This window comes from Pleurodeles waltl, chromosome 5, assembly GCF_031143425.1.
Source record: "Pleurodeles waltl isolate 20211129_DDA chromosome 5, aPleWal1.hap1.20221129, whole genome shotgun sequence".
In the NCBI taxonomy this organism is placed as follows: Eukaryota; Metazoa; Chordata; class Amphibia; order Caudata; family Salamandridae; genus Pleurodeles; species Pleurodeles waltl.
Genome location: NC_090444.1, coordinates 513,293,995 through 513,308,936, shown reverse-complemented (window position 1 = coordinate 513,308,936; position 14,942 = coordinate 513,293,995). Strand labels below are relative to the sequence as shown.

Here is a 14,942-nt window from a genome sequence, read left to right as displayed (position 1 = left end):
GAGAAAACAAAAAGGAGATGATAGGAGGTCACCGTGAGTGCACAAGAGAAAGATTTATACTAAGGGAGTAATTAGACCAAAAACAACCCCAGAGGAGAGAAGAACACACCACAAGACCATCAGACGGGGAAAACATAGGAACAAACATAAACAAATGATTGGAAGGTGTGGCCACACGTTCAATAACTCGCAACGCTCAACAATGACAGATACACGAGTCTCTATGGGTGACACTTCAGACACCATCTCAATTGTCAATTTATCCTCCATAACCTTGAGTCCGGACCAAATTAACATCCTTAAGAAAGGCCTGGGATTTGTACCTACCACCCTTCCAGATTTCACACAACTACATGTTAGTTTGCATTGAAGATACTTTATTATGTTCTACATCTCATATTTTACAATCAATTTTATTTTGGCTTCTTTGTACAAACCTATGTTGGAATTCACGAGGACACAGATGCCATTTTTGATTTATCTTTTCAATGTATTATTGTACCATAAGCAATATGTTTCTGGTGTCCTGTGTATATATATATATGTTTTCTTTAAATTCTTCACTCACATTTGAATCAATAGCACGCTTTGTCCTATTCACCAACTATGCATGTTCTCTGCTCTATAACATTGTCTTTCTTCTACACCATTTTTTACTACAGACATGTTTTCTTGCTACACTATGGGGCTCTTCAGTTCACTTCCATCGGTCCTCTTCTCTCTCTTCTCTTTTCCTTTGAAGTTCTATGCAACCGTTTCCTTTCGGTTGCCGTCTACATATTCCAATATGGCGCATACTTTTACTTAAATTAGTGAACAGGAACTCCTGTTCCCGTCGGCAAGAATTTTCTGTAGTCCGTTGTTTATTTTTGAGTGCGCGTCTATTAGACGCGGGCACTCGAACGCCTCACTCCTTCTGTCTACACGGCAGCGTTATCAGGCGCTGCGGGACTGCCACTACGCGATTTTTACTTATTCAGCCACATCTTACGGGCAGCAAAGGTAGGGGACGTATGTCCTAACTTTTTAATTATTGCAGTTATTCACGAGTATAGGGGCTAAAACTACTGGTGATTTTGTAAGCGAGTATACGACAACGGGACTCAACATTTTTCACGCTGGTATTACTGGCTCTCCCGGTATTTACGGGGAGGTACAGATGGGGGTTTAAGACTATAATCTCTCTCCTCTAAAAGGTTTTAATACTAGTATAGGCATTAAGCAATGAATAATTTCAACAGTTAGTTAATAGGTACGGGGTTTTGATTTCCCTGACCAAATTTTAGCCTTTGGGGCTTTCTCTATGCATAACTTTCCTCTCATAACAAGCACTACAGTATAAATGGAAATAAGACCTGCTTCTTTTCCTATGCAACTGCTCATTTTCGTTATATCCACGTATATTATTATGTGTTTTTCTCTTCACACGTTACCATTAGTGCCGTTTGTGGCAGGGGGATTTTATCTCATTTCCCCGCACTTCTGCTACTACGCTTTGTCCTTGTAACATGGCAACGTGTCTAATAGGATAGGATAGCTGCTTTTTTACATCTGGCCCTCTATTCTAAACATGCAGTTATTATTTATAGTACACTCTTTTTCATCGCGCATTTTACTTATGTCACAATAGCGGTTGATATTGTTTTCCTTCTTCCGTTCTATCCCCACAGGTAGGGTCTACTCAGACCTTGAAAGTATTTTTGTCTCGAAATGTGGACATACTACTGGTTCCAGGATTGTTTCACATGAAAAATACCTGTTCCCTCTACAGATGGGACACATATATAATTTTTTTGTTACCACGTATTCTCTGGTAGGTTTGCCTTTTGACTTCCTCTGTCTCGTTGTTATTTCTTTCACAACTCCTCTGACCTCTTACCTTTAATAGCAATTTTTAAACTCTATAAGCAACGTTGTATCTTCTTTTGGTTTTTGCCTCTCCCCCACAGACTCAGTCCAACCGACTTGGAGTGCAAACAGAATAAGTTTTAGCTTCGATCTAAGTTTTCTCGAGGTAAATCAATATACCCACGAGCACTGTCTGTCTTGTATACTTATACACTCTGTACTCAATAACGTTTTCTGTTTGTTATTTTGACTATCGGGTCTCCCACTCTAATAAGGCCTCTCTAATTACTCCCTTAGTATAAATCTTTCTCTTGTGCACTCACGGTGACCTCCTATCATCTCCTTTTTGTTTTCTCCTCCTTTTTACAATTTTTGCAACTTTTTGGAGTAAAGGGTGTTCTCTATTGGGAATCATCTCACGCTGAGGTTAATTAACTCTTTGCGTGATCACTTTGGATATCTGTATACCTACCGGATGGTAGTGCCATTAATTGTAATTAGCTGTCATTTGTTTCTGTTCGCAGCCTTGAAAAAGTCCATGAGGACGAAACACGTGTTGGCTGTTTTTTGCTACTCGTATATACTTGTGAATACTGAGGATTCAGACACTTGTTAAACTTGTATATATATTTTCGTCTGTGGATTTGAATATCTTAAAACTGCGATTCAACGACCGATCATAACGGATTAAAGTGTTTTACACAAAGCTACTCAATTATGGACCCTATATTCTTTGGAGTGCCCTGATGATCTTTTCTCTGATTTTGTTTTTTACAGCGCATGACATAGGTGTTGTTTTCCTCCACCTCTGTTCGTGTGCACTTTGAAACCCTTGGTGGTTGGGTTTTTTGCATCAGGTTGGCACCCGCCACAGGACTAATTAATGATATGTTATATTTGTGTTGTTACTGGTTACAGGTGTGCGTCGTTTAGCATCAACCACCTTTCTTTAATTTCTTTGATTATTATTACGATGTGCACTTACAACATGCTGCGTGGCCATTGGCTGGATGAGTGCCCGGAAACCTTCCATCACTTGCTGGATCCGAGATTTAATGGAATGGGGTGCTGCTAAAGAACAATATATGTGGATAACACATAGAGCGGAGGGGGCACTAATGGATGAGATTGCATGGGGGACACTACTGGAACGGTTTACTGGCGTGGAAGAGTTAAGTTCAGAGGGGAGCACTAATGATGATGGCTGATTAAGTGAACCTTGCTTCGATCAGAGAGGTGACAACCAACTGTGGTAAGGCTGTGTCTCTGTTACTCATGATATTGATAGGATTGGTTCCATGTGGATCCTATCTGGGTGGGGAGGTTGAGGGAAATTGATGTTGCAGTAGGTGCTATAGATCCCTGTTTCGGATTATATGTTTACTCCGTCCTCCAGAAATGTGACAAAAAGATACTGTGATATCTCACATTGGTATGCACTGCATTGTATATTTGTTGGTTATGTTTTCCAAACTCAATAAAAACAGAGTTATAAAAAAATATTAATAATGGTATGTCCTAAAGATAATCACTGGAGAGGAGACACAAATATTTGTTTTTTTTTTTATTTTTGTACAGCATAGACTCAGTCCTGTAGGATGTAGCCGTATAGAGAATCCAGGGATAGATACAATAGCCCTTTACATGGTGGGCAACAACAGTAACAGTTGAAATCGCACATTGGTACTATTAATACCAGATACTTCAAAGTTGCAGCATTCAACTTATCCCAGCCAAGATGAACTGGTGTAACCGTGAAGTAGATTCTGTTATTTTGTAGTTGCAGCATTCCAAAATAATTTCCAAATACAAGACATCGGATCATCTACAAACTAATTAATTGTATTTAAAAATGCGCAGATTACCTGTAGCGTCGTTTCATCAGCTCTCGTTCGTGTACGAATCTGAAAAAAATCGTGACAGATTCCTCAAATATCTGCGAAACACCTACAGACCTCAGTGAATAAAAAAACACAAATATTAGGAGCCAATCAGACTGTTATGACTTCATTCCGAGCTGGGTGTGGGATGTATCGGGTAAGCAACAGGAACCACTGAACAAGGAAGGACAGCGATGCTGCAGGGAATCCATGGGCTTCGTGATTTCCAGGGTGGCCATCTTGGAAGAGAAACGTCTGCTGTTCTATTACAATATGTGATTTTAAATTAAGGTAAAACTTAAGGAAACTTTCAAATGTGACATTAGTTTGCTACAATCTCAATTATATCATTGAAAGTTGTAAAACTGTAATTTCTTTGAAATCAGTTGAAGTTACGTGCGGTTCTTAATGCATGAAGCTGCTGGAAAGTATTAATGCTGAGAGGTTTTGGCGGCCTAACGACTTTGTAATGTGAACCTTCTCTAGGGTGCACTGCTAACAGTTTTGCCTTACCCCTCCTATTGTCCGTCCTGTTAAACATTTCGTCCAGAAATGGCGATGGCGTAGTTCTCGGCTTTACGGCAGCCTGTCGCATCGCTGCCAACTGCACACAGGGTTAACAGAGAGGCTGAAACAAAACAAGGGAGGCAGGGAAGCTGACACACCCCTCCCGACTCTTTCCCCTTCACAGACTGACAGCCCCGCGCTGTTGCTGCACGATGTAAACAGTGCGGGAAGGCTCAGCGGGCCCCGCACGCTGCAGCCTTTATGCCACAGCACAGAGGCCGAATTTAGATACCTTACTCTGTAGTCCTCCTGTTGCATTTTTAGAGCTCCAGAGAGACTTACGCCCTGTGCTCCGTACGTTTGCATAGAATTCCGGGCCACCAGTTGGTGTTGGGACATAATGAAGTCAGACTGAGGCCCCCTGCCCGCACAACAGATAGAAGAGGTCGTAGTCTAAGCCATGCCGAACCTGAAAAACAGCAAAGGCAGGAAGAACAAACGCGCCAACAGCAGCGGCGACGAGCAAGAGAATGGGGCCCTGGCAGCTGCAGCTTTAGGTGGCCAGGGGCCCCAGGCTGCAGCGGCGGCCACAGCCGGAGCTGCGGGTTGCACAGCCGGAGCAACAGCGGCAGTAACTGCAGTTCCCAACGCAGTAGCGGGTCCGTGCCCCGCAGCAGCCGCGTCCAGTGACACTTGCACCGGTGAGCAGCATTCCTGGGGATTGCGAGTGGGGCGGGTTCCTCGTTTGAAGGTGGGTTGTGTTTGTTGAGTTGCTGTTTGGAACATGCCAGCCAAATCCAGGAAGTGCGGCTACTCCCCTTATCTGTTACCTTCCCTCAACTCCATGATTCCTACACGAACTCTCCCGGGCAGCATCGGAAAGCCCTCCTGTGCATCAATACCTTCATTGCATGCTCCTTGCAGCAGGACTATTCTTTTCTCCCGTGTGTGGCCTCTCTCTTCCGCTACCAGGTTGCTTGCCCCTTGAGCCCCCTGGGCACCAAGTTGTAGCCCCTCATCTCCAGCAGCCGCTTCACCCGCCCACTGAAAGTTATCCCGTTGTAACTGGATGCTGCCCACCACTGCATGGCCTTTGTTGCACGACTGAATCACTGGCCATGCTGGCCTAAAACTTCCTCTTGTTGCAAGAGTCCCGTCTTCCTTGCCTGCTACTACATTGTATATCCAGTCAAGTAGTAGAGTCCCAACACTTTACGCATGCATCCTATTACTTCCTTATCCCTGCCTTCTTTCTAAAGTACACACTCTATTCTGCAGCGGCAGACAGCTGGGAAACAATATTCGACAGCTCTTAGCTATTTATTTAGTAGTTGTTTTATGAAGCTAGATCTCCACCCACCTGAGTTTCAGGCGGCTCTCCAGCGAAAAGACGTAAGAACACCAGGCAGAGTAAAGAAGAGTTTACTGGTAGGAAGAGGTTGTTTACAGTATACCTGCTTAGAAGATTACACTACCCAGAATGTGTACATTGCTCATCATGTGTATAACTAAGTAATATTTGCTGTCTCTATATTTTCGTAAAAGAAAATCACTATTTTGTTAACTTTATCGTACTCAAAGGTGTTATTTTTTTCTGTGTATGGGGCATTATAAAACCTAGGTAGTTACAGGTAATATGCATTATTTTAAACTGTCATTAGTATGGATTCACATAGATGAAAAATGCACTTATTGAAACCCCCTTGGACGGGATTTACATTTGTGTGGTCAATCATAACAGTTAACTGGCCATTTGTTAGCTAATTGTCGCAATTATGAGCAAGGCTCCCTGTTTTCCATTTTTACTGATAAATACAGGCCGAAAACTACGCGTTTTTGTCTGTATTTATTTTCAAAAGCAGAACAATACTGAAAATTGTGTCTCTTGTGTGTGACTCTCCATACTGTCTTTCGTGATTTCCAGGCCAACAGCTGAACATATCGACAGCATGGGGAGTTAAAAACCTCAGGATGAGTTATCCGGGCGTACATTAAAATGTATTTGTTGTATACTAATATTTAGCTGTGGGTTTAGTGTTTTGTTATATTTGACTGCTAATTTGCTAAAAGTGATAGGCATAACAGTATGAGTGCATGTATATCAGTTAAATAAATGTGGGAGTATACCAGTTCACAATTGCATTTATTCTCAGAACAAAATAAATATGGATAAATACCAGTAAGAAGGCCATAAAGAACACATTCATAAATACAGACGTCAATGTTAAAAAAAGTAAATACCATAAAACCAGGAGGCAATTTTTAGGCTGAAAAATTAGCAAGACTGAATTCCAGTTATGACACTAGCACCCAATTAGTCTGGCCTCTTCAGAGGTAATTTAACAAATATTGCTGAAAACCTTTCCGACTGAGCATCTTAACAACTGAGGAGAGACCCTTTATGGTCATAATGCACACTCTGCAAATAGCTATTGAAGGGGTGTGGAATTTAATAAAACACCTACTTGTCAATGGAACAGGTTGCTTCATAAATCTACTTGTCCCTTTGGTGCCATGTAGTGCAGCAACACCTTATTGCAGTAATCTCATTAGATAAGAGCTCTGATAATAGCCTCTCTGAATATGCCAAGGTTCATTCTGTATAGTAGGACTTAAATACTAACAATTTCCTTATTTTGCCACCTTCCGGAAGATCTACTTACTGAGGATGGAGGTAGTAGTAAGCATTAGTTCCAGAGTAGGAATGCCATTTTGAGCCCGTGCAAACCTATTAACTTGCATGTATTATGGCTTTTTACTAGCTCTTCTCTAATCTCTTTCCATACTGAGAAAGGTTGGAAATTTACTCCTGACCAGGATCAAAAGTAAAACTTCTTCCAGTGTTGAGGAGAGGAAAACAGTGGTTGGAGGAAAAGTGTACTTGTAAACGCTCATCTGAGTTTCACATGAGCAAATCTACACATGCTTATTTGCTTGTGGTAAAATAAAGTTCACAAATATTTTCTAGGAGTAAAATTTCCTGATCTGCATATTCTAGTGAATTCATGAAATATGTAAATATGCACTGATGCAGAGATTTATACCAGAGGTGCGCTTTTGTCACTTTCTTTAAGAAGTGGGCCTTTAATTAGGCCGAAGTTATCCAAGACCTTTTGTTTTTGTTACAATTCTCTCTCTCTACCCATCTATTGGCTGGCTGTAAAGAATGATCACAATCTGCGCTTTCACAAGGAGCATATCGACACACAAAGTCGTTTTGTTCAGTGCAGGAACTACTGTAGCAATGTGTGCATTTTGAGACTCAAAACTATTTTTGCTTTTGCCAATGTTTGTTACAACAGTGAGGACCTACCAGCTCCCACAACAATACATTTTGACAAAAGCCATGTCAAAGCAAGACACGCATTAACAAAATTAAAAGACTGACCACCAATGTTTGACTTATTGTCTTTGCCAGTGATTATTTTCATGTTTCCCGTAACCTTGTTGAAACAGGTTACATGAACTTTCCGTTAATTCTTTTTTTTTGCAATACAGAATATATCAACACATTTTGCAAAACGATGCTTCAAAGAAATGGTACCTAAAAGTTCACAGTAATTTAATAAAACTTTTTTTTTAGTTGCATTTTTTGTGAACATTTTGAAAGCAAAATAAAGCTTCTGCAAATATTTGCATCTAATCAGAAAACATTCTGGGAGTAATATACATACCCTCACATTGCTAAACTTTATAAACTTGTGTACAATTTTTTTTTTTACTGGAATCACTGCCAGTAGTGCCGGTGCTGGTCGAGCTTACAACATTTATTTAGAGCGCTCACCCTAATTATAAAGGCTTTGCATTAATGAACCATAAATACAAGTTCGAACAGCATTAACATATGGACACAAATAACTTATGGGCAGCATTAACATATGGACACAAATAACAAATGGGCACAAATATTACCTCAACTGAAGGCAATTATCCTCCCTGCTCCATAACATGATACTGTAAATTGGCAGCCAAAGGGTTTGTGCTGCAGGGTTTGGGCCTACTTGTCCCAAAGACAAAATAAACTTGAAAACTTGTTGTCCTTTACCCCAAGCAATATGTCCTGGGCGTTGGGCTTTAGGAATTCCATACCCCTGCAGCCAATGTACATCTATAATGTATACACCAAGCTGGTGTCCTGTGACTACCCACTGAGTGGGTACTGTTTTCGGACCCAGTAACTAACTGTGATACATATACTGCGGAGAATCTGGTGATATCATTAGTTAGGTTAATTTTTTTGATTGGGGTCAGATTAGTCTCGGGGATGCTGATTCCCATTTCCCTTTCTTACTCTTTGCATGTAAACTTTTCCTTCATTAGGACTTTTACATAGGTATCTTCAGTATAACTGAACAAGGTAAGTGTGTGACACTGAGGAGAATTCAGTACCTGCCAAAAGTATGTGATGTTTTATTGATTAGACCGGTCTTGTGGATCTCTCAGCGAAATTAAGTTTGTGCATCCAGTCATGCTATTTTATGTTTAGTTACAGACTTTAAAACTCCCAAGGATTCAATGAATGTCAAAAGATATTCAGTGCAGTGCAAGGGCATAGTTTTAGGTGCTTTAGGTTGCAAAGAAGTGCCCTCTTAGACAGCTATAAGTTGTGAAAGTGAGAATGTGAAAGTGTGAAGCAGTACAAGGAAAAACAGAACAATGAGTAAAGAGAGAAATGGGAGATTGTGCAAGAAGGCCTTTGAGTTAATTTAGGCTTGAGCTCAAGAGGCAACATTGGGTGCAAATGCAATTTGGCACCTGTTTTACCCTTTGTGCATATTCAGGCCGAACACAAAGGGTCTGATTGCAACCTTGGCAGATGGGATACTCTGTCACAAACATGAAAGATATCCCACCTGCGGCTTTACAAGTTCCATAGGATATAATGGATACGACAGGTGGGATATCTGTCACGTTTGTGACAGGGTATCCCACTTGTCAAGGTTGTAATCAGGCCCAAAATGTTCTTGCACTGGTTTTAGCATGGGCATTTACCATCTGGTCCTACTTGGTGATAACCAACTATGCAAACAGTTGAGCAAGTAGCAATATATTATGCAGGTGCCAAATTTGTGGCATGCCTGAAACTAATACAGTAAATTAAAAACACAGAGTGAACACTGAATACTTAAATTCCATGATGCAGCATCTATCAGGGAACAGACAGTGAAGAGCTGTCAACTAACACATGAAGAGAGCTTCAAACAAAGAGGTTCCAGACCCTTGCCAACTATTGATGTAATCACGAGCAACTCACACTGTTCATCTGTGTTATTTTTAAACATTCTTGTAATAGGAATTATGTAACTCGAGGAGCTGCTTTGTCGTGTAAGAACTCAGAATGTCTTATTTGTCTTATTTGTGCATGTCTGCTGTGTGATACCTGAACTTGTCAACCCTGCTTCACTTGAGGGATGGATCAGCTGTCTGAAGCCTCTACATGCGAGTTTGGGGAAGACTGTGAGATAGCACTGCTTTTTGAAGCATGAGCTTGTACATTTTGTGCAACCTTAGGAAGAGTCCTGCTGCGTAAAGCACACACCTTTGACCGGAGACAAAACTGTATTGTCTAAAACCCAAACATATATGGTCTGTGTTACATGACTGATATCTACGCTGTGTTAGGCTGGAACTTGTAAATATTAATCTGAAACGCAGTTTTGCTTTCTCTAAGAGAACACCATGTTGGATCTTTGTGAAATGAAGCATATGTATGCTGCCTACAGGTAATGCATGAAGGATCAGTGTAATCTTATGGATAGCTCTGCTGTGCTTGTGTGTTTTTTCTCATGAGAGACAGCACTCTGGAACTAAGATATGTCACATGCCGCCAGCTTGTTAATGAGATTCAGTGTGATCCCGAGCAACTCTTGGTCTGTGTTCTTCATAATGAGTCATGGAATAGGAATAGAGCATTCTCAGGGATAGATCTGTCGTGTTAGACCTCGTATTGTAAGGCCTGCATGACCTGAAAAGTAGCTTAGCTTTCTGAGGCATAAATCTTCTAAGGTCCGTGTAAATCTCGAGATAGCTCTTCTGTTTGATGCCTGAACCTTGTAAGTTCTGCATGAACTAGGCAATACAGTTCTATCTGAAGTAAACACCTTTAAGGTCTGTGTAACATGGGAGGTAGCCCAGCGGTCAAAAAGCCAAAGTGTATATAGTGCTTGTTCTCCCTCTTTTAAACTTGGTTAAATCAGACTACATCTAATTCACACATTAAGCCTTCTTGTAAATCCCCAGTAAATGGTACTAGATGTAGCCAGGGCCTCCAAATTAAGTGCTTCTAGTGGGCTGCAGCACTTCATGTGCCACCCAATAAAGTAGCTTTTTAAAGCATGTATCAGGCCTGCCACTACAGCCTGTAGTGCAGTTTTAAACTGCTGTTTTGACCTGGAAAAATAAACCTTTTGCCAGGCCTCAACCTTCCTTTTTAATACTTAATACGTCACACCCAGGGCAGGCTCTAAAGACTCCTAGGGCAGGGTGCATGGCATTTAAAAAAGTAGGGCACGTGGGTTTAAGGTTTACATTTCCTGTAAGTGAAAACCTCCTAAGTTAGGTTTTCACTGTTGTAAGGCCTATGTCTCCCATAGACTAACACTTTGTTTCCTTAATTCAGTTAATATGTGTTAAACTCAGACTGGGAGAGGATATGGAAATGTTGTTTACAATAAAATTGATTGTAATTCAAAATCCTCTTTAATAATAAAGTCCAATTTCAGATTATAATTTTGAAAATGACACTTTAAAAAAATGTGACATTTCCCTGTCCGATTTTCTGGGGTCTTCCTATGAGGTTCCAGCTGTCTGGGCCTGGTTATGGTTCACCTATCAAGAATGTGTTTTGGGCCCAGACAGTGAACAATGGGACCTTGGTGTAGCTGGGAGAGGGTCTGGCAAGATGTCTGAGAAAAAGCTATACCCTGCCCTAATTACATTTGAAAGGACCTTGCCCACAGCACCCACAAAGGGACCTAGCACCAGGCTTGCCCTTGGCCTTTGTCCCCATTCACAGTTTGGCGCCAAGCCAGGTGAGGGGGGAATAACTGACCATAACCAGTTTTGGATGCAGGTCAATGAATTATCCACACAAAGGATGGCACCAGGTATAAAAATCGGACCCTAAGGACCACACACCAGAACACTCTTGCCCCAGTGGAACATTCAGAAGGACTGCCATGCTGCCAAACGGACTGCCTGGCTGCTTGAAGGACTGCCTTGTAGTTTGGGCCTGTTTGCCCTGATCTGAAGCTACTCACAGTGATACCAAGGGTCAGTTGGCTGACCTGCTGTTTGAGCTACAGGTACACAACACACTTCCAGAGGCCTCCCTGCAACTGCTCAGCTGACCGATTTTAACTGGACCTTCCTGGACTTACCCAAGCTCTGCTGCTTGCTTCTTCTGGAGTGAATCCTGATCCCCAGGAGGTGCCCTTCACGTCATGGATACTTGGCTGGCATCAGTGAGAGATCCTCCACAAGAAAAAAATGAAAATTCTGAAGTTTGGGCTCCTTGTGCCCGCAGATTGCCCCTTTTGCGGCAAGACTGTGCTCCCATCAACAACTACCATTAAGAAGCTCTGATGAGACCTGGTCTTCGTGCCAACAGCGGCTGTCCATGACAACCGGCAATGCAAGACTTGCAGTTTGAGCCAATAGCGACCGTCCGCGGCTATCATTCAACTCTACAGCAACAACTGTCTGCGACACTCGACATGCTCTTACTGCTGAAAGCCTCCTTGTTGCAGTCTCTTCCAACATGGATTGAGCTTTTTGGGCCAGACTTGAGATGGTAAATCTTCAGCAGGACTAACCTGGTCCATTTATCCATCTTGCGCTTCATCACAGTTGATGTAAAATTGTGACTCCCCCCCCAGTCTAGAGCGACCAGATGACCGCAAGTGGAGCTTTCTGCTTCTTGGTGCTATTTTCACCCCAAAAATTAAAAATCAATATCTCCAGTTCTACTGAATGGATTTTGTTCCTTTTGTTGTAAGTTTATTTATTATAATTTATTCTGTGTCGAGTTGGTTTGGGATTTTTCTTGTACTGTGTTTTCACTTTATCACTGTTTGTTTGCTGCATAAATACTTTACACGTTGCCTTTAAATTAAGCCTGACTGCTTTTGTGGTAACCTCCCAGAGGGTTAAACACACTTACTTCAGTAACTTTTGTGATTCAACTTGACAAGGATTGTGGTGGTTGGTTTCACCAAATAACCTATATTCTTACACTTAGGATGCCACAAATACGGAGACAGACAGGATGGATACCAGTTCAGTTCATGTCAGACAGTGGACCAAACTCATTCACCATTCCCATCACATTTTTCAAACGAGTTGAAGGTTCGTTAATGTGTAGTAGGACATCATCAACATACCAAGAAATATTACGTTGATATGGTGCCATGTTCAGCTCTCTTTTGAAGCGCTTGTTTTTTAAATGCTGTGTTAATGATTCGCTGACTGAAGCAAGCAAAATAGGGGCCAGGGTGCGCCCCTGTCAAGTACCCTTTTTATAGTCTACTAGGTGAAGTACACCTAACATGAGTACATGATGGCCATAAGTTTAGCCTATAACAAGGATATGCAGTGCTTTATCTGTTGGCCAAAGCAATTTTTTCCAGAACTGCATACAGATTTTCCAAGCCCAAAGAGTCAAACACTTTCTCTATATGAAAGGAGGAGACTGATGCAACAAGGTCATCTGATGAAGTCACTGACACAGAAATGCTGAAAGAGTTGCCTCAGGTTAGGTGAAGTGCTGTATCCTGACGCACCTCACCTAACCTGCATCAGTGATGGTAGCTTCAAAGATTCTATAATCTAAGTTAAGATACAAGTGTGGCTTATAAGATCCCTGTATCTAAGGTATCCTTGTCTGGTCCTGGAAGCACCACAAATATGACTTTCTTTGTTGACTGTTGTAAAACCCCTAACTCTTTAGCTGTATTATGTATTTCAGAGGTCTGGCACCAAGTTGTGCAACGCATGTGGTGTAAACTTTTTGAGGTGTTCCGTCTGAACCCAGGGTTCTTCCTACCGCACATATTTACAACCGCATCCCTGAGCTACTGTAGCATTGTAGGGAGATCCAAAGCATTTGATTGAGGCATTCAGGATACACAGACCTTCACCTTCCACATACCCTGAAATTTGGTTATGATGTGGGGTTGGAGACTTGATGTACAAGACCGAATAGTGTTCCCTAAGTATATCAATGATCCGATCCTGTGTGTGAATTATCACTCAAGTTGAATCACATATTGACACCAGTTCAGGTCGAGCTCTTTCAAACCTGAGCACATTTGTCAGCAGTCTGCCTGGCCTTTGATCTTCCTAACATGTTGTGAAAGTGTAAGTCTTGCAAATTTGACACCTCAACCATTCCATTATTTCAGTGTGCCCCTTCAAAGCTTTCAGTATTTAAAACTTCTGTGTGGTCATAAGCAATTTCGAATTCCAATCTCCTCAACTCTTTCTCATTCTGAAACCGTTCTTTCAAAAGCACCTGTCTCACTTCCTTAATGGTCTTAAAACATCCACCCCTACACAACTTTAAAGGATCCCCCATTCAATGTTTGTCAGGTCCCCCATTCTCTTTAAACACACCACAATGTATCTTTGATAACCTCTCTAAATGCTGTGTCTTCTAGCACTTACTCCTGCAGAAACCATGAAGATTTTTTTTCCTGGGGCTTCCACATGTTCCATTCAGACAGTAAGGCTTATCATTCAAAATGTTTGTGTATCAACACTGTTTGCAGTGCGGCCCAGTGAAGCCAATGGTACCAGAAATGTGTCTGTTTTTAGTGTATAATTTACGAACCCCAGAGTAAGAAATGTCTGTGTAAGGATGGTGACTTAAGAGTTTTCATGACACTTGAAATCATCATGTGGAAGTTGAGTTGTACACCATCCTATCAGGCTCTAAAGGATATTAACCCCTAAGAAGGAAAGAAGGGAAATATAATTTTGCTTCAGGAAATTCACATCACATATAAGGAGCCATAAAACAAACAAACAAGCTGGATTGGTGTAACATTTTGATTAGCTTCAGGTGACAGAAAAAGAAATTACAATGTTATTTTTTTATTTCATTACATCCCTTCGTCACATCTACTGAAGTGCACAGTAGTTGGTTCCAAGCTGAATTTGAATACCACAAGGAAAACAATCCCATTGTTAATGTATACTACCCACCTCAAAGTGATGATCAACTTTAGTGTGCAATGTAAGCTCTGACCTCTCAATCAACTCATTGCACTACATGACTCTTGGTAGGGTCCTTAATTGCTTCCTACACTAGACAGAAATTTGATTCCTGTTAAAGTTTGACAAAAAATGACAGGCTACTACATAATTTTATCTCAGAGCAAAATCTCAACCTCTGGAGAGTGGCACATCTAGTAGGAAGGTATTGAAATTCCTCTTAGCTCCATTTAACTCTTATTCAATAATTGACCACTTTTTTGTGTAATAAAAACACACTGAGCAGAATAGACAAAGTAAATATTGGATTCATCACCTTATTAGATGGCCTTCATTTGAAGAATTACTAGGTCAGAAGGATCATATACGTCCCGAACCTGAAGGGTAATAAAAAAAAGAATTTTTGGTAGAAAAAAATTCTTAACCAGAATCCTTGCTAGCAGAGAAAAGCCCTAATACGCTCATTTGTGAACGTAGACCAGACATGTTGGTTAG

The 14,942-nt window shown here is 41.2% G+C and overlaps 1 protein-coding gene across 1 annotated transcript in view; it reads left to right on the top strand.

Moving 5' to 3' along the window:
- Window positions 1-4,289: 4,289 nt before the first annotated feature.
- The window catches only part of HECA (hdc homolog, cell cycle regulator), a 221,165-nt gene continuing 210,512 nt past the window's right edge, over window positions 4,290-14,942 (top strand). The window contains exon 1 of the mRNA XM_069234306.1: window positions 4,290-4,936. Coding sequence (XP_069090407.1) covers window positions 4,696-4,936 — 241 coding nt within the window. The 5' untranslated portion in view covers window positions 4,290-4,695. The remainder of the gene's footprint in view (window positions 4,937-14,942) is intronic.